This window comes from Ursus arctos, unplaced genomic scaffold (genome assembly GCF_023065955.2).
Source record: "Ursus arctos isolate Adak ecotype North America unplaced genomic scaffold, UrsArc2.0 scaffold_24, whole genome shotgun sequence".
In the NCBI taxonomy this organism is placed as follows: Eukaryota; Metazoa; Chordata; class Mammalia; order Carnivora; family Ursidae; genus Ursus; species Ursus arctos.
Window position 1 is genome coordinate 35505942 of NW_026622919.1, and position 20054 is coordinate 35525995.

General features: G+C 52.0%; 1 protein-coding gene across 4 annotated transcripts in view; it reads right to left on the reverse strand.

Moving 5' to 3' along the window:
- Positions 1–3712: 3712 nt before the first annotated feature.
- HNF1B (HNF1 homeobox B) overlaps positions 3713–20054 on the reverse strand; it is a 138563-nt gene continuing 122221 nt past the window's right edge. For 2 of the 4 annotated variants that reach the window (XM_026517573.4, XM_026517571.4), the window contains exons 12-15: positions 19725–19857; positions 15881–16075; positions 13150–13268; positions 3713–4680 (exon numbers count right to left, since the gene is read on the reverse strand). In XM_026517573.4, the coding sequence (XP_026373358.1) occupies positions 4660–4680; positions 13150–13268; positions 15881–16075; positions 19725–19857 (468 nt within the window). In that variant the 3' untranslated portion in view covers positions 3713–4659. Of the gene's footprint in view, positions 4681–13149; positions 13269–15880; positions 16076–19724; positions 19861–20054 lie in introns of all 4 variants that reach the window. The other 2 variants (XM_026517572.4, XM_026517570.4) reach the window with 1 other exon arrangement.

Consider the following 20054-nt stretch of genomic DNA (forward strand, 5'->3'; position numbering starts at 1 on the left):
CCGTCACTCAGCTCCAGCTACTCTAGCCTCCCTGCTGGATCTTTCATAGGTGTTTTTTGATTTTGCTTTTTTAAAAAATATTTTATTTATTTGTCAGAGCGCAAGCAGGGGGAGCTACAGGCAGAGGGAGAGGGAGAAGCAGGCTCCCCACTGAGCAGGAAGCCCGATGTGGGACTTGATCCCAGGACCCCGGGATCATGACCTGAGCCAAAGGCAGACGCTTAACCGACTGAGCCACCCAGGTGCCCCTCATAGATGGTTTTGTCATCACGCACCATTCACAGTTACTGCTTCCCTCCCCCATCAGAATGAACTTTAGGAGGGGAAGGATTTTTTAAAGTAATCTCTACACCCCGAGCAGGGCTCGAACTCACGACGCCAAGATCAAGAGTCACATGCTCTACTGACTGAGCCAGCCGGGCGCCCCAAGATGGGGAAGGATTTTTATGTATTTGGTTCACTGATGTATCTTCAGTGTCTAGAACAATGGTGTCCGGCACACAATAGGTGTCAGTAAATATTTCTTGAATAAATAAATGAGAGACATTATTTTGGACTAGATGATGTTTCCAAAAGCAAAGGCATATGTGGAAGGTCAGGAAATCAGGCATACTTTTCTTATAGTGGGGTTTTATTTTTTGTCTTTAAAAAAAATCAGCTTTCTCTTTTTATCCCATTTGTAATTGAGAATAATTTAATATAGTTGGTTTATTAGGGTTGTGTGGACAATAGGCACAGAAGAGAAACCTGCATTTTGGGAATGTAACAGTATGTAAGACAATTAAATAGGTGGAGACTGCAAAGAAATATCTCGTGTTTGTGTTGTGTGATCTCTTGGCATAAACGTACATATGCGGACGGTGTGAAAACCGCTTTGATGATTCCTGCTTTTGATGTTACCCCCCCCCTTGTTTGCTCTGCTCTGCTCTCCCTTAGAACGTGTTTCCTCTCCCTATATGCGCACAGCACTGTACATACACCCAGGAAAAAATGGTCATTCAGGCGTGTGTCAAGTCCTGCATACCCCAAAGATTCATTTAAAAAAATACGGTCATGTTATAAATCTTGGCTGACAATCTAGTATTTGCCTAGCCAGAATGACCTCTGCACCAGAACTGGGGGCGGGGGGGGGGAGAAAAGAAGGGAGAGGGAGAGGAGGGAGAGGGAGTCAGGAGGGGGAGGGGGAGAGAGGGATGGAGAGGGAGGGACAGGCTTTATAGGCATTTGGTTTAGCGGATTGTGGCTTCTCAAGAATACTCAGCCTGTTTGACGCAACTGGGGTGTGTCTGAAGTATTAGAACATGGATATGTCATACGTCACTGCATTGGCAATCTTGTATTCCGGAGCAGATTCTGATGGTGTGTGTTTGAATTAATTCCTAATTCAAAGGGGACACATCAGCCCTGATTTTCCTTGGGAAGGAGTTTGCTCCCGTTTCTTCCTGACCCACACCATTCCTTGCTCCGGGCAGTCCTCCTCCGCGGCCCACACCCACCTTTCAGTCTGGGCCCCCTGGCTCTCACACTTCTTGCAAGGTCACTGCACTTTACCTTCTTTTCTTCCCTTAGGAGACAAAGACTCTCCTCAGTCAGGCCTCTCCTCGCTCCTCAGACCTCCCTCCCGGACGCATCCTCGGTTCCCGGCCGGATTTGCCAAGTACCATAGAAATGAACAACATCGGTTTACCAGTAATTTGGCAGTTTTCTTTACCAAGCATCAAACTGGTGATGAGGTTCTCTGGAAATAGCCACAAAGCCCAGAAGACGGCATGAGGAGCCACTGTAGGATGACAGGATACTAACAACGTAACAGGTACACTTCCAAGCGCTCGACACGTATCAACTCACGTACCCCTCAAACCACCTTATACAGTCGGTACTGTTACCATCACTCAGTTTTATGCAGGACGACAATGAGGATGGGGTGAAGTGCTGGAGTTGGAGATTCTGATCAAGGCATTCCGGCTCCAAAAAGGCTATCAGACACTCGCCCCCCTCCCCAGCTGTGGGCCAAGAGCTCGGCTTCCCCGGGTGTCTGCATTGTGTCCTTATCCACCCGAATCTAGCCCCTGACCCTGCAGTAATCTCTGCCCTTGGTGGGGACAGTGCACTGCTCGGCATGGAAAAGGTTAAGGCAGGTCTTCATTGTCGATTTCCTCTCTCACCCATGGGTTAAATGACACTAAGTTAAAATGAAATCTGCTTCCCTAGGGCTCACCCTAGAAAATGACAGTAGGTCATGGAAAAAACAGGTCCATCTGTCTGTTAGTCTAGGCTCCAGGTGTAAAGAGAGAGCCTGGAAATGTCGGTCCCTAAGGTTCTGGAGGAAGAATGGGGGTTTTTAGCTGCAAGTGAATCTTCAGTGTCGATAATTCCACCCGAACCCTCCATGGTGACCCCCTGCCCCGCTTAGAGCCAGTGTAGGAGGGTCCCTGCTTGATTCGAAAGGGAGGTGCTAACCTTCCCAGCGTTGTCTCCGTGTGTCTTGGTTTCTATAGGGTTTGGTTAGGAAAAGTCCCTGGAGACTTGCCCCACCCATCCATCCTCGCTCCCCTCAGCCTCCAGCTCTGCCCACATGACCTCTTTGATGAATAAGGCCTTCTGGGTTCTCAGGGTTATTGCAACAACGCAAGACCTGAATCTGAGAAATGCAGATACTTGCTGTCCCAGAAACAACGTGAGTCCGGATAGAGGGTTCCAACTGAGGCTGGGGCTTGAGGCCTATGTTCCCTTCCTCTTCCTAGAATTCACAGGAGCCATCCAATAGGACATCTCAGCAAGTGACAGGGGATCTTGGCCTCTCTTGGCACGTGATGCTTGACCTTGGCACCCGCTCCTCTCAACCCAACCATGAGTTTTCTCTTGACCCCTTTGGGTCCAATTACATTTTCTAGGGGAGCCAGGAACCAGAGAAGGTCGGCATTTCCGTATCTAGAAATCCCTGTCCTGGGCACGTAATAAGAGTAGGTTCTCCGTAAATCTGCAGAGCTCACTCAAGTTCATCCTCCACTGCGCTGGGATTGTGAAAAGCCTGTTTCTTGGGGCCCGCTCAGCAGAACTCCCTTGCTCACACCTTGCCTGGGAAACACTCGGACGAGAAGCGAGAAACCACGTGCTGGTAGGGCCCATGCGGTACAGGACACAGCGAAGCGGACAGATACCGCCTCCTTCCAGTGGATTACCTGTGGCAAAGCCCCTGCGGGCGAACAGTCCAGGCCTTTGGCTTTTTGCCTTTTGGACTATCTTGTGCTCATTAGCATCCTTGTCAGAGGGGAAAACCTGCGCAGGAGGCAACACTCATGGGAGCCCGTTCCCTTAGTGACTAATGGCTCCACAGAAGTTAGGAAAGGCTGGGCTTAATGCTTGAATGAGGCCGAAAAGGTTACCCACAGGGTTCCCATTCTTCCTGCTTTTTATCTGTTCCTATGACCAAGAGTCACCAAGAGCTGACTCTATCCCTTCACTCCTGCAAGCATGGCGAAGACAAAGGTGTTGCCTCCCGCTCTGGCCAGAGCCCCTCTGAGGGGCTTGTGGAGTCTGGCTGGGGGATCAACTCCTCTTACCTTAGCGGTGCAGCCGGCACGGAGACACTGGGACACGCAGCCACGAGCCCAGTGGAATACGTGGAAAATTCCAAGGGGAGTCGGGGCCGGGGGGTTCTTGGTGGAACCCTGGCAGAGGAAGCGTCAGAGACAGAAATATGAGACTCTGGGCAGTGATAAAATAAACTGTTTTAATGGGAGGCTTTCGGAGAGGGTCACGTTTTCTTGTGCTATCAAGCAGCCAGTTTTCCTGCCTTGCGGTGTCTTGGTGGTGGGCTGGCTGAACCCCCTGGCCCCACCGGAAGCTGGGCTACTAGTCTGATACCAGGTTCAGCCCCTCCAGGATCCAGACGTGTGTCTTCACAACAGGAGACTGGAGAAGGCTGGCGGTCAGTCCCACCTCTACGGTCCCAGTGTGTGTGTCCAGGCCTGAGGGACAGGGGCAGGAGCCTTCACTTACGACTCAGGCTATTTCTCCATGGGGGGGAGGGAGAAGGGGGCCAATCACTTGGAAAATTCAACTCCGACCTTTACAAAGAGAACTAATAGACACTTTAGTATTATATACAGGGCGGGGGTGGAAGGAAGCGGAGGGGGGTAATTGCACTTAATTACAGTAGGTTATAGTTTACACCCATTGGAGAAATTTGCTTCTTCAAAAGAAATCTCAAGATCAGCTGGGATGGGGGGGCGGGAGGTCGCTGATATTTACAGTGTGTTTGGCTCAGTTCAATAGCACGTGTCCTCCTCATTCAGTAACAGATTCAAGTTTTTCGCATCCGTTTGTTCGGTGAAGGAGTGCAGCGTAGACACGGCAGCTCTCTCTCTCTTTCTCCTCCGTGGCTTCTGGTCTGACCTGCAGGCCGGATGGGAGTACTCGCCATCCTGGGAGAGGCATGGCGACAATACTGCATAGAAGGGGAGGGAAGCTGCACTCCGGGCCGCGCCTCCCAGCGGGTTGTCCTTGTCCAGGCGCCAGCAGGATGTCAGGCAGGCAGGGACCTCTCTCGAAGGTGCTTGTCAGGCCACTGGCCTTTTCCGCGACAGCTGCCCGGAGGGGGACGGTGTGGAAAATAGGGTCCTTGTTGCTGTGCGCAAAGTAAGTGATGGGTGGGCATCACCAGGCTTGGAGGGGGCACTGCAGAGAGAGGAGAGAGAGCTCAGCGGTGTGCATTCAGCAGGGACAGCGCCATTCGTCTGGCTTCTCCGGGGCAGCCGAGACCCCCCTCAGCCAGCCGCGGGCTGAGCACCCAGTGCCCGCTCAGTGCCCCGGGGTTGGTCCTGCAGCACGCTCCCTTTAGGAAAAGTCGCGAGCCAGGTTTCCCGGCCACTTCAGAAGACAGCAGTGAATTGCTGCGGACCTTGAAACAGTCGTAACTCGCTGACCTTTATCCTGAAGTCAAGCTCCGCTTTCTGTGAGCATGGGGTTCACAGCACGCTCCGTGCGGTTGCAACGGCAGCCAGACGGGAGCTCTTGCCTCTCATGGACGTAAGGGTCCTTTTCCTAACGCCCCTAAGGGCAGGGGTCCCCTAGACCACTGATCCCCAAACTTTAACGGACCTATGAATACCGGAGAGCCTGTGAAAAGCTGGATTTCGATTGAGTGGGCTTGCGGTGGGCCTAAGCACCTGTATTTCTTTCTTTTCTTTTTTTTTTTTTTTTTTTTTAAGATTTTCTTTATTTATTTGACAGAGAGAGAGACAGCCAGCGAGAGAGGGAACACAAGCAGGGGGAGTGGGAGTGGAAGAAGCAGGCTCCCAGCGGAGGAGCCTGATGCGGGGCTCGATCCCAGAACACTGGGATCACGCCCTGAGCCGAAGGCAGAGGCTTGACGACTGTGCCACCCAGGCGCCCCAGCACCTGCATTTCTCACCCGCTCCCAGACTGGCCAGAGCTGCTGACCTACTCGTGCAGCAGGCCATGAGCACAGGAGAAAACCGCCACCTGCTCAAACGACCCATCAGGGAAGGCGTGTGGGAAACTGCAAAGTGCTTTCTATAGGCTTGTTCCCATTAAGACGAGAACTCTGGACTGAAGGCTTCTGATGCCAGACTTCCAGGTGGGCGGGGGGCAGGAGACCCCAGAACAGGTGGAGAAACCCTCCAAGAGGAGCCACGCCCCCGATCCTGGGGCAGCTCCCTTTCCAGAGCCCTGGGCCTCATTCATTTCGGCTATGGTGGAACATCTTTCCCATCCTTTTCTGTCCAGGGAGCCCCTTTTCGCTTCCCTCTGTCTCTTCCTTCCCTTTCACTTGTTTTGGCAACTAAGAGGAATGCTCTGCCTTTTGGCTTAACGGCTCTTTCTCTAAAGATTCTTCCTTAAACACTCAGGAGCTTACACATGCGTGTACACACACACACACACACACACACACACACACACACCTATCACTACTGTTAAAGGCCTATTATTGCGTTATCTCATTAATCAGTGCTCCCAGCCAAAATCCTGTAGAGGTTGCCATTATGTCCATTTTACAGATTAGGAAGACAAGCTCAAAGAAAGTGAATTATCCAAGGTTTCAGAACTAGGGCGGTGTAGAGACAGAGATTCAAACTGGTTCTGGGTGACCTCGGGCACGTGTTCTTTCTAGTACGCTCTGAGGTGAAGAGTCTTCTCCCAGCTTTGTGTTCTTAGTCAAGGCACTCTCTCTGTGCCTCAGTTTTCTCGCCTGTGAAATGGAGGCCGTTGAGGGCTCAGACGAGCCGATACACGGGAAGCGCTCAGACTTAACACTGGGCTGCGCAGGGCGCCCCGGGCTGCGAGCCCTCTTCAGAGTGTGACGGAGCTGTGCGTTCATTTGAGGGGACAGGTTCTGACCCTTTTAAATTCTTGAGGCCCTGGTCAGGGCCCTCTGATACCCTTTGCCTCCTCTTCCTCCCGCCCCCACCCCCACTTTTGAGTCTCTTTACTTCCCACTATCAGCCTTTTGCCAATTTTCAGATTTCAGGTGAGGAGAGAGAAAATGGCTTGTGACCTTGCAGGTTTCAATAGAAGAGCAAACAAGAAGGGCAGATAAGGAGACGCCAGCGAGATTCTATGACCTGTCATTAGGGATGGGCTTCCCAGCTATCAAATGTTTGCTCACATAATAAAATGGTGGCAGAGCCCTAAATGTTGTCAAAGGCCCTCGAGTTATTTGTCCCCTTCAGAGTCTAAACACAAACAGCCGATAAGGGGTGCACTGTGGTCCCTCAGAACCAAAGCCTGGCACACCCAGCCCCACGGGGGCCCTGCCCAGAGGATCTCTGAGGGAACCCTCCCTCTGAAAGCGGTGGTAGTAGCTGTGGTGATGGTTAAGGACGTCCTTGCTCTAAGGGGGCGGACGACATATGGTAAGAGCTAATGTTTACTGAGGTCCTACTGTGTGCCAGGCACCGCGCTAAGTAAGGGCTTTACACGCATCCTTGTATTGGATTCACACGTCAGCCCTTCGACACAGGTAATTATCACTCATTCATTTAACACATTTTTGAATGCTTTCTACGGGTCTAGCACTTCTTTAGGCACGGGGATGCAGCCATGAATAAGACCCTGTCCACATCCTCACAGAGTTTATATTCTAGAGAGAGTTTCGAACAATAAATAAGTAAATAAATGTGTGTGTGTGTATACATATATATATATATTGTACATGTGTCTACAAGTAAAATTTCAGGTGGAGACGAACGCTCTGTAGAAAAATAAGCATAATAGCAGGTTAGGCTGATCTGAAGGAAAAGGGAATCATTTACAGAGGGCAATCAGGAGGGGCCTCCTTGAGGTGGTGACATTTGAGCTGAATGAGAGGAGGGAGCAAGCATGCAAAGATGTGCATTATGGAGTGTTCGGGGCAAGTCCTGAAGTGGGATCACTTCAGTTCTGGCTCAGCTGAAGCCCACTGGAAGGGGGAGGATGGGAGGGAAGTGAGAAGGGCAGGGTCCACAGGGGGCTGATCACACTGGGCTTAGGAAGCTTCCATTTCGGCTTGGTTGCAATGGGAAGCTACTGGACAGTTTTGATGGGGCAGGGGTGACATGATTGGTTTCCCCTTTTAAGAGATAATTCTGGCTGCTACGTAGTGAACAGACCATAACCACCATCGTGGGGCAGGAGAGAGAGCGGGAGTGGGAAGTTGCAGCCACTGTAGGGAACCAGTGAGGGAAGGGGCTGGACTGGTGGGGTGGTGAGAAGCACTCAGATGTGGGATGCATTTTGCAGGATTCCTAGCAGAACGTATCCAGGGACTGGTGGTGGGGTGTGCAGAGAAGAATCAAGGAGATTCTCAGGTCTCTCCCCTGAACATCTGGTACCATTTTTGGAAATGGAGAAGCCCAAGGAAGAAGCAGTTTGGGTAGGGAGAAAGGGGCAAAATGAAGAGTTCCCATTTCAGCGAGGCGTGTCAGATATATTAAGCATGTACATATCCACGCCAAAGCTGCACCGGATTTGCGAATGGGCTCTCAAGGGAGAGGTCTGTAAGGAGGTGGAACTACCAGATCCCCCCGTGTGGACACTTGATCCGAAGCCATGGGACTGGAGGAGATCATCCAGGAGTGAACGCAGTAGAGAATGAGCCCCAGGGGAAGACAAGCTGCCAGCTACAGAAATGAGGAGCACCACAGTGGGGAGCACCAGGAATGGGTACTGTCCTAAAATCCAAGTGAGAAAAGGAGGGAGTGATCAGCTGTGTCAGAGGCAGAGACGGAAAAGTACCCACTGGTTTGACAACATGGCGGTACTAGTGAGCGGGACAGGAGAGGCTTCAATGCCGTGTGAGGACAAAGGCCCGTCAGATGAGCTTCAAGACAGAAGTGGAGCTGAGGACATAGAAACACTGAGTACAGATAACTCAGCACTATTATGATTGAATTCGATTAATTATGGCTCTATTTATTAAAAGTAACAGTGGGGCACCTGGGTGGCTTGGCTGGTTTAGCATCCGACTCTTGATTTCAGCTCAGGTCATGATCTCAGGGTCATGAGATCGAGCCCTGTGTCGGGCTCCGTGCTAGGTATGGAGCCTGCTTAAGCTTCTCTCTCTTCCTCTCCCACTGCCCCTCTCCCGCCTTTCTCTCCCTCTCAGATAGATAGATAGATAGATAGACAGACAGACAGACAGATAAATGTAAGATTATACTTCCAGTTTATCAATAAGGTAACTGAGGCCTTAGAGAGACTGCAAGTAATTTGCCCAGAGCCTCACAAGGGACAAGTTTGTGTCCTCGACACAAGGAACATTACTTCCTTCTACCGTCTGAACGTGGCCGCAGAAAATTAAATGCTGTCTGCCGTTTACAGTCCTTCTTCTTAAGCTGGAGAGACGCCCGGGGTTGCCAGCAGGGGAAGCTGCCGTGGGCTGGGGGTATCTGATCCAGGTGTTTTCGTTGTCAGGACAGACATGCCCCGAGCCTAGTGCCGAGCCAGGTGTCACAAGACGTCCTGCCTTTAGTCCTTTCATCATTTTCATATTACAAGCGAGGAGCCCGGCGCTCAGAGAGGCCAGGACCTTTCCCTGAGGTCACACAGGCAGAAAGTGGTAGGCTCTCAGGCGGTCCTGCCTGCCCACCAGTGGAGAAGGCTGGGACGTGGGGAAGCTGCCGGCGATTTACGAGAGGCCGTCCACCTCCTTGTCAGCACCCCTGAGCAGTGACTGCTGGGGGTGGGGGGAGGGGCCTCTCCTGACCTCTCTGTAAACTAGGAAGGGGAGCAGTGGGTACAGAGGCTGTGGAAACATGATTCGGCGCCCAGCCTGCCCACACTTGTTCTACCCCATGTCAGGGCTTCCCGCAGTCTCGTTCCAGGCCGGCGGGGCGTTGTTTTCTAGGAGCTCAGGTACAGACCCATGCAGATGGGAGCTCGCCGGCCCCCACGGCGGAGGGGGAGGCACACAGAGGGAGCCCCCGCCCGGGGGTTCGGGAAATGTGATCCGCTCAGCCCTGGGGCATGTCTGTCTTGACAATGAAAACACCTGGATCAGATACAAGTTCAAATCCTGCGGACGCCTGGGTGGCTCAGTGGGTTAGCCATCTGTCTTCAGCTCAGGTCATGACCCCAGGATCCTGGGATCGAGTCCCACAGCTTCTCCCTCTGCCTGCCCACCCCCCCCCCCCCCCGCCTGAGCTTCTGCTCATGCGCTCTCTCTCTCTCCCTCTGACAAATAAATATCTTAAAAAAAACAAAGCAAAACAACACAACAAGTTCAAGTAGGGAAAGGTAAGAATGGTGAAGTGCCTAGAGTGTTGCAATGCAAATGGGAAGCTCTCAAACAATGCTAGCTCTTAACTCATTCATTCGTTCATTCATTCATAGTTACTGAACGTCTGCTATAGCCCCGGCATTCGGCTAAGCACACAGGGCTCTGGTGCTCTGGGAGGCCCCTGCACGATCTGCTTTTTTCCTGGGAGTCCAGGGGTGAGAGCACATCTGCGAGTCAGCATAAAAATGGGAAGCAGGGGTCTGGAGCCAAGGCGCAAGAAGGGGACGTGCTTGAGAGATGGTCCTCATCCTAAGACATTTTACTGATAGAACCTCCTTTGACCCCATGTAGAACAAGCAATGAGTTAAATTCTGAAGGAGTCGATAGAAGGTATCTCTGAAAGGACCACAGATGGCAAGGAGAAGGAGGGAGCTAGCACTTGGAGTACCTGACCATGTCCCAGCCACTCTCTCAGGCACTGTGAATATCCTGTGACGAGGGGGTAGGATTTTCCCCACGAGAGATGCAGAAATGGTCTTGCAGGGCGAGTTAACTGCCCAAGGTCACATGAGGGGGTGGGCGCGGGGAAGGGACCGGGGTTAGCGCAAAGCTGCTGGCTCTTCCTAGCACTCTGTCTCGGGCGAGCACTGCCCGGGATGCGACCCTTGGCCCGCAGCCCCTGTGCGCCCCCAGGGCCACACTGCGCGCACACATCAGCATACGAAAGATTCAGGGGAGCCCTGCCTTGGGGTGTTTAGCTGTTGAACCCCAACCTACACCAACAAGGAAACCTCCTCTCCTCACCCCATGTGCCCCCCATTCCCAGCAACGGTCCTGAAACTCCTTTTGGAAAAGAATACTTTAGAACAAAGAGAAAGCAGAATTGCCAACTAAGTCTCTTCCAGAATTCATTTCTGACCCTTTGCCTGGGGACCAGAGTTAGTACAAATTTTCTTCACCTTGGTTCTTTCTGTCGGGAGGCAGCACCTCTACCCTCACTTGACTTCATCGTGCTTTCCCAGTTCTCTTCTCCTTCAGTTTGGAGGAAGAAAGTTGCCTGATTGGAACACCTTCGTGGGCTGAATTTTATGCGTGCTCCTGACCGTTAAGACTGCAAGAGCAGCAAATGCCGTGGGTATTTCAGAGATGGAGATCGGAAGGCAAGTATTGTTTAGGTGGAAGGAATCCAGGATTTAGAGTCAAAGCCCAGAGTCTGAAGGTCCAGCTCTAGAACTGACCACCTGTGAGACCTTGGGCAGGTCACTCTCCCTCACTGAGCCTCCGTTCATTCCTTTGTACCAAGGAAGTTGCAATAAAAAGAAAATGATGAGGTCGCGTTCGTGAGAAGTATAACCCTGAAGTGCTCCGTGAACAGTTTGATTCTAAGTGTAATCATCTTTCTCATTGTCCTGGAAATGCGTCTACCGCCAGACTCCTGAACGCCCAGGGACTTAGGGACAATGCCACGGTGGTTCTAGAGGGCTGTTCCTGCAGCTTCAAGGTCGGCTGGCCACTCTGTCCCGAGGCGGGGAGAAGCCATCTGGGGGCCAGGGCCGCGTCTCAGAGAGCATCTCGAAGTATTTTGATTAAGAGACCATTTCCTGAACTCAGAGGGCTTGTTTCAACAAGCAAGCATCAAAGTCAACTCGGGAAAGACAGGAATAATTAATCAGAGCCCTGTCTAGGGCTGACCAAGCGGCAGATGGATTGATAAACCTTTCAAAGGGGAAGGTATTCCCAAGCAGGGCTGCTGCGCCTGGCTGCCCCCCTGATTGAGATTTGTGAGCGCAGATAAATGTTTTCCCTGCTCACTACAAAGAGTGGGAAATCACACGGGAGTCGAAGGGCAGGGCAACGGGGGGGTGTCCTTTCATCTTCCATTGGGTGAGAGAAGAGTGGCAGAGCAGGTCCCACACACCTCTCCCTCTCCCCCAGCTCAAGAGCCCAGCTGCCTAGGCCGCGCGCGCGCGCCTGTGTGTGTGCATGCATGTGTGCGTGTGCGTGTGTGCATGCGTGTGTGTGCGTGTGCGTGCATGTGTGTGCATGTGTGTCTGTGTGTACGTGCGTGTGCATGTGTGTCTGTGTGTCTGTGTGTACGTGCGTGTGCATGTGTGTGTGCGTGCATGCGTGTCTGTGTGTACGTGCGCGTGTGTATACATGTGTGTGCGCGTGTGCATGTGTGTGCGTGTGCGTGCGTGTGTTCATGAGCACACACGTGTACACCTAAGACATGCCAGGCACTTAATCTACATGACCTCATCGAATCCCCAGAACAAGTCCATGTTATGACTCTCATTTTAAAGGTGAAAAAATGAGGGCTCGGAGACGGCAAGGTCACCAAACAAGGGGCAAACCCGGGAACAGAACCCACCTGCTCTCCAACACTGCAGGATCAGAAGGAGATGTGGGCCCAGGGAGGAGCAGAGAACCCAAGCCCATGAGAAAACCTGCTTGGCAGCACATGGTAATGGAGGAGGTGTGAGTCGTAGGACTCGGATGGAAAAAAGACCATCAACAAGCCCAAACCCGGCTGAGAGCCTCTGACATGAAGTTCAAGGCTGTCGCCTACTTATCTAGTAATCAATAGAGGCCAAACAGTTCCCACACTGCACAGACCCCAGCTCCTAAAAGGTCCTATTGTGTTATTCTGGAATTGTCATGCGTGTTCAGACATCTTGTCCTGTTTCCTGACTCTTCATGTCCTGACAGTCCGGCGGTCCAAGCTGCAGTGACGAGCCTTGTCTTTGGCGTTACTGCTCCATCAGCTCTACCTGGAGCTGGGAACTAGCCATCCCCTGAAAGGGGGAGTAAGCCTCTGGGTTCCCCACTTTTAGTGTACCGGAAGTCAATTCTAAGTTGTCTTGATAAAACACCAAGTAAATGCAGGCCCCTGTAAGGCCAGACTGTCTACTGGGGAATCTCCACGGGTTGGGAGAACTGCGTCATTCTCTGGAACTTACAGCACTCTGGGTCCAGCATGGGTCCCAGATGGGGGAATCAGCCTCAGGACCATGGTTCCCTCTCCCCTCTTCTATGGATTAATTTGTGGAACACCTTTAGGGACCCCTCTTGCAAAGCATGAAACTCTACAGAGGGTGTGACTTTCCCCAGTCGCCCTTGGAAACACCTTTTCCATGGACCACCGATCAATCCACAGGGGAATACTCAGTCTCAACACCTAAAGGCTCCATGTAATCCAGTCTCCAGTGATTTATCAAGCTCTGTCATTCAGTGCTCTTGTTGGGGAAGCTGGGGGAGCAGAAGTCCCTTTAGCCTGTGGCCCATCTTCTTTGCCCTCTGACCTCGGGGATTCCTTTAGCAAGTAACGAGGAGCCTGGGAAGGACCAAGCTCGGCCCACACGTGCCACCCTCTCTGCACATCGACAGCCTGGGTCGTTACCCCCTCCCCCACTTCTGGCTGCCGTTACCTGTTTACTGGAAGACATGTTGGTAAGCGTACTGATGCTGCTCGTATCCGTGACCACCATCGCAGACGGAAACCGGGAGGTGTGGGAGTACTGGGGGGGTTCCTGCTTGTGTGTGTACACTGCAGAGACAGAGCGAAGACAAAGTCAAGGTGCAGATCACACAGGCCGATACGCAGCTACAGACCCCCCATCCCGCACCATAGCTCCATGTCCCGAGGCAGAGAAAAGGGGGGCGGTGCTGGTGATGTTTTGGAAGGCAGCGTGATGGCGGCAAAAAGAACGTCCATGTGTTTAAATCCCGGCTCCTCAATTAAGTTACATACCCTCATTTCCTCATCTGTAAAGTGGGAATGATAGCTGTTGTAGGATTAGAAAACTTCGTGTGTAGGGGGCCAGGGTGGCAGCGTTAAGCGTCTGCCTTCGGCTCAGGGCGTGATCCCAGGGTTCTGGGACTGAGCCCCGCATCGGGCTCCCTGCTCAGCTGGGAGCCTGCTTCTCCCTCTCCCACTCCCCCTGCTTGTGTTCCCTTTCTTGCTGCCTCTGTCAAATAAATAAATAAAATCTTAAAAAAAAAAAAAAAAGAAAACTTCATGTGTAAAGTACTTTGTACCAAATAAACAAACAGCTTTGCACAGTGTCTTGTAGACAGCAGTGGGCGGCACTTCTGTTCTGACTTTCAGTTAAATGTTCGATGCCTGGGCACCAACAAATGGCCCTCAGGCGTATGTGCTGCGTTGGAGATTTTCGGTCAAAAGAAGCTCTAAGTCGCTAGCAAACATACGCGAGCCGGCCGGCACGAGCGTATCACACCTGCCATAACTCAAGCACCAGGTCTTATGCAAGCAATTATGAATTAATTAATAATTATAATTAGACATGGGTATAATTCATTGTATAATTCTGGGTTGTTCCCGTTTGTGCTAAAATGACATCACAGGTCATATTATGACATCACATAGAGATGAAGGACAATAGGCAAGGGGAGACTAGATGCAAATAAGACATTGGGGAGCATGTGACTCATTTTTCAGTTTTTCCAGTACTTGTTCACCAAGTCTAGAGCCTTTTGACTCGTGTGATTTACCCATTAGATTTATATACATTCTAAGTCATGTGACCAAGTAACAGGAGCGTGTGGATGTTAGGCCATGAGGGAGGGACCAGCCTATTCTATCTACCACAGCATCCTCTAGTAGGGGACGGGGTCAAGGTCACTGCCTGCCACCCCAGCTTGTCCTTCCTGTGGAGGGAGGGTGGTTGTTGCCTGGTCCTGGGGCCCCCCGCTGGGCCTCGGCAGTCCACAGCTCACTGGGGACTACTCTCTGACAATTCCACCTGGGCCTGGCAAGGGGGCAGGGACAAGTGGGGGCATATTGTCAGGCCCTGAACAGAAGGAAAGTGGATACATGTGGTCCCAGACTCTGCTACAGGTTATGGCAGATTTTTCCAGAAGCCACAAAAAAATGTGGCTGGAATGTGAGATGGTGCTTAGACACCAGCTCTGCAGGCCTGGGGTGGGGAGAGCGCCCCGAGGAAAGAAGGCTGAACTTGGCTGCTCTTCCTCAGACCCACAGCTCTGACTGAGGCAGCCAGGGGAGAAACAAAAATCCTCTTCCCCATTCCTGCCTCCTCCCGTGAAAAAGTCCCTTAATAAATCACCACCTGCATTTCTGTAACTCTTACATTTACCAAGCGCAGTTCATACCTATCCTTATTTCATCTCCATAATCCCTCTAAATAATCACTCCACATTATTAATCTCATCCCCACAATCATTCCACATTTCATTTTATGGATGAGGAAATTGAGGCTCAGAGTGGCGAAGTAACTTCTACACAGCTGGTAAGCCTGAGAGCCAGGATTTAAATCCTAGGTTTGTCCGACTCCAAGACAATCACTCTATTCCAGAGCCTTCTCTGGTATTCCTGTGGGACCGTGCCTGCTGTGATTTCTCCCCAAACTTGTAGGCCAAGGGCTGTATCCTGACCTGGCCAGAGGGCTGGCTGGGGGCCTGGGGCTCAGGATGGAGGGCAGACACACAGTGGCTGGGAGTGGGTGGGAACTAACTGGTTGAAAGATAGGACTTAAGAGTAGGTGTAGAAATGGGATATGAGAAATAGCCTGGGGGCGGGGGGAGCACAGAAGCGCTACTATTCCTTATCCAAGATGGCGCGTGGGTGGTATTTTCCACCCATGTCCTATGTCCATGTTCTCAATTAGAGATGTTTGGGGTATATAAATTGGACAGCATGGGGATTCTAGAAGATTCTTCAATTTCGGGGAATGCAAACTGCATGCCCACTCTTACCATTTGCTAATGGCTACCTGGAACTTTAGACTAAAAAGGCTAAGTTGAGGCTCATGGGGAAAAGGCGTGGTTGCCTGCTGAGATCGTCCACGGGTGCCAGAGCGGGAAACTGTGGTATGTGTTCCATACAGTGTAACCCCTGCTCTGTATCTCCAACTCCCCTTTACATATAGGCCTCGACTGTCCTCTTCAAACCTTCCCCCAGGAGTCATGGAGGTAGAGGGTAGGTCTAAGAAAGGCACAGACCACACAAGAGTGAGAGATTGTCTGGGTTGATAATAGGTAGGGAAAAGTAACCAAATCAATACACTTCTCATCAAGTACAGATCCAGAGAGGGCGGGGGTGGGCTGCTTAGGGCCCTTGGTGGTGACCTCCCCCCCCCCGCCCCCCTTCCCCCGCCCCCACCACACCCGCGTCCTTACTGTGGGAATTCTGCAGCTGAGTCACCGCTGCCATGAAGGGCTGCTGGGTCATGTGACTGCTGGGGCTCTGCTGCATGAGGGGCTGCTGGTGAGGGCTGTGTAGCTGCTGGGAGAACTGGACAGGCTGCAGGGCTGCCAGGCTGCCGGCCACACTGTTGATGACGGGGACGCTCTGTGCTTGGGAAGTGTTGAGGCCTGTGGGAGCAAGATGGAAAGATCAGAGGTGGCTTCGGGGATGGGGCAAGGCACGACCACCGACTGAGCCCCTGCTATGCGCCAGGCACGGCTGGGCCTCGGTGACAGATTGCATGGGAGATGGTTTTATAGATGCATTGTACAGACAAAGAAAGTGAGGCCTGGAGAGATTGACTTGCTCACATTCCACGGTGAGTTGTGGATGGAAATGGGCTTACACAGATTCAAGGCCTGACAGTCATCCTGGCACCTCCCAAACTTGGCTGCCCTGAGGTTGCCAGGACCCTGAGAAGGTGGCCTCTAACTAGCCCACTCCCTCCAGACCAGACCCCAAGAGAGGCCTGCCTGGGTACCCTGCCAGCAGCTAAAGGCCGCCACTCTGAGGCACAGATCAGCGCCCAGAGCTGTCTGTCCAGCAGAGGGCAGGAGCGTTCAGGAACTCACATTCTGATAAAACAAAACAAAACAAAACAAAACAAAACAAAACAAAACAAAAACAAAAACAGTCACACCGTCCCAGGAGTAGGAAGCCAGAAGACCCTCATTTAGCGAACCTGAGCAAAGACCCTGGCAGAGGTCAGGTGCTTATTCTCTTGACTGTAGCAGAGAAGGGGGAAAACACCAGACCTCGGCCAGTCTATGAAGGAGACCTATCTTATCTGGAGGCTCAGGGCCTGTGGCCTCAAAAGGTCCAGGTACTGGGAGGAAGAAGTCGTAAGTTAAAGGTTGGCAGTTCGTAGTGGCTCCCGCCATCTTTCTGCTCTGGAGGTGTGAGGCCTCTGGTGCCATTCTGTGTCTACTTCCTGGGGCCTCTTCAGAACCGGGGCCAGCACTGCAGAGCCTGGGTCCCAGGCCCCTCGTCCCCCTCACTCCATGTGCCCCCTGGGTGGGAATCTGGGGGAGAGAGCCAGGCCAGGGTGGGAGTGGGGATGAGAGGCTCAGGGGCAAGACACCCCGACCTCTTCCCCAGAGCTGCCAATGTTCCTTTGACCCTGCCTTCTGTGAAATGGAGGGGGCAGGATGGAATAAAGAAGAAAATCCAGAAAAAGGTCTCTTTCAGGCAAGCATGGAAGGGACCCCTAGAGAACCTTTCCTGAAATGAAGGTTCCAGAAGCAGGTTTGTGGGAAGTCCTCTGTGGAGATAGCATGAAGACCTCAGCTGTTGCTTACTCAGGGTTTTAGCTGATACTGTTATCAGAAACCTAAAAGGTGAGACCCCTGAGCACAAGTGAAGGGAGAATAAGCCCCTTCCTGGCTCTTTGGGGGTGGGAGCCGGGGCCGGGTCCTCTGATCCCATTCAGACTAGCACTATCTCCCATTCCCCAGGGACTCAACTCTCCAAGCCCGAGTCTCACCTGATACCCTGATATCCCATTTCCCTCTCCTACCTTCCACTGGGGTCTCCTGGGAGGCCCCACGGACTCGCTGTTTTCCTGGGAGCCCATTATTGCTGCTCTTCTGGGAAATCTCTGCCCAGAAAAGCAAATTACCCTGTCGACAGTGGATGACATTTGAGGGCACAGTTCTGAAACCTGCCTGTCCTTCAGAATCATCTGGGGGAGCTCTTTAAGAAATATACATTCCTCCGCCTCACCCAGGACTTAATGAGTCAGAACCTTCAGAGGTGAGGCCCAGGAATCTTATTTTCAACACAGTCTGTGATCCTGAGCCTCAATTCCAGGATCGAGAGCCACTGATGTCATTCTAGCTCCACGGGGTGTGACTCCCGGCCTTTTCACCTGTTCTCTGGGCGCTGGTTCCTGCCTGAGAAGCATGTTGTCCATCCGGCAGACGAATGGAGAACGAGGGGCTGGCCGTGCCAAGTACTCTGTTACGACGTTCTGCCCGAGGCAGGACCCTCAGACTCCACGGGACGAGAGCTGGCCAGAGGAGGGTGCCCGCAAGCACCCTTCAGCCTGCCACTCCGCCGGCGAGGCCCACGTGTCTCAGCCAAGATCCCTGGCGATCCTGGCCATGCCTCATGCTCCCCCCTCCGCAAGCACGCACACACACACGCGCCAGGCACACCCTCCCAGGGGCACTGTGCACCCTGTGCTGCCCGTCTGCGGTAGGAGATGAAGAGTGCAGCAAGAAGGTAGAGAGGCATGGGTGGAAGAAATCAGGCAGAACTGAAAACATATGGAATAGCTTCTGGGGAAATTTTAGCCGAGACAGTGCCTAAGAAACACAAGAATTGTGTGTGTGTCAGGCAAAGCTTGATGTGGGAAGAAAGGAGGTAAGTGGGATGGTTTGTGTATCTTTTTGGTTGTGGGAATAAAGAGGTGACACAGCTTACCCGTGGGTCTTTTAACCAAATCTTCTAGAAGGCAAGCAAGCTGGTTTTAGGTATCCTAGCTCACTCTCAAACCCTGGTGTTAGTATGGCTACCATATTCCTGCAAAAAGGCGGTAAGTTTAAAATAACTTTTTATTTTGTGAGTCCTCTAAAAGTTTCTCTAGTCTCATTTCTCTCTGCAAAATCAAAAAACAAGAAATAAAAAAACAACAACTGCAGAACGCATCAATTTCTGAGCAGGTGAGGATACAGTGAGAGTCACACATGCTCAGTAAAGCTGTGAGCCTCCCGTGGGCCTAGCCCCGTTTTGCCCTCCAAGAGCACATAAGCCACTCTCCTCAGGAGTGATCTGAGTTGCCACCTCGGCTAGAGCTGACTGAGAGAGAGAAGAGAGAAAGAGGAAAAGGCAGGAACAAAATGAAGAGGTGGTCAGTGTGGGCACTCGATACGGGGAGGCCACAAGGACAAGCGGGCGGTATCAGGTGGAGAGAGATGAGCGATGTGCCACCCTCAGATCTCTCCCGAGACTTCTCGGGATGTCTTCCCAGGGTCACAACGGTGACTTGGCCTGAGCTGTCAGGAGGAAGCTGAAAACACACTGGATCGTCATCAACATTAGAATTCTAAGAGCAGCGTCCACAGAGGCGGCCCCCGTCAGCCTTCCTGTGCCCTGAACTGGCCCGTCTGTGAACAAGAGCCTTCTAGAGCTGGCAGGACTGGATCCACCCCCGTCTTCAGGCATGGTTCTCCTTAAAGACTCAGAGACACTATAACAGGTTCTCTCGGAGTTCTCTCTGTACTTTCACCGCTGGCCAAAGAGGTGTCCTCTGACCACACCAAACGCCCTGTTTGGAAGGAAGCCCGTCACTGCTCCATCTTCGCCAACGCACAGAAACATCAGCACAGCTTCCCGGAACATCTACCACATCCTCAGGGGTAGAAATGAACCCGAGACGAAAGTATAAGCTCTGCTATTACACATACTCACGCTTACAGGTTTACAAGCATGTCTCTATGCCCTGTTATTTGATCACCTCAGCAACCCATTTTACAGATGAGGAAACTGAACCTCACTAAGGTTAATGATTTGCCCCAGGATGCACCGCCGGTGAGCCGTGGCCAAGATTCAACGTGACTCCATTGTTTTCTCTTTCTTTAGGCTAAACAGTCCAAGTATTGTTGAGGAGGGAGATAAGGAACTAAACATAAGTAGAATCAAATCTATAAATGGCAGGCAAGTGTGAAGGGGGTTTCTCTACACCTTTTTAAAATCAGGTTGACTTACTTCCCACCCTTCTTCTCCCTGCTCCACTGCCTCCTCCCCCCAGGTTTTCTGACCAAGAACGGAGCTTACTTTGTGCAATGGCCATGACTCCAGAGAGGGGGGTCATGATGAGGTTTTGAGATTGCTGGGGATTATGGTGGGACAGGCTGTGGATATTCGTCAAGGTGCTGACAGGGGGCAAACCACCTCCGGAGACGGAGATCTGCTGGAGAGAAAAAACAAGAGCAACGTGAGTGGAACGGGGCCTGCAAAGAGCAGGGCCAGCATGACATGGCTCAGCGATTCCTCAGCACAGCTAACTCACCCACCCATTCATTCATTCACTCACTCACTCATTCACTCACTCATTCATTCCCTCACTCACTCATTCACTCACTCACTCACCCACTCATTCATTCA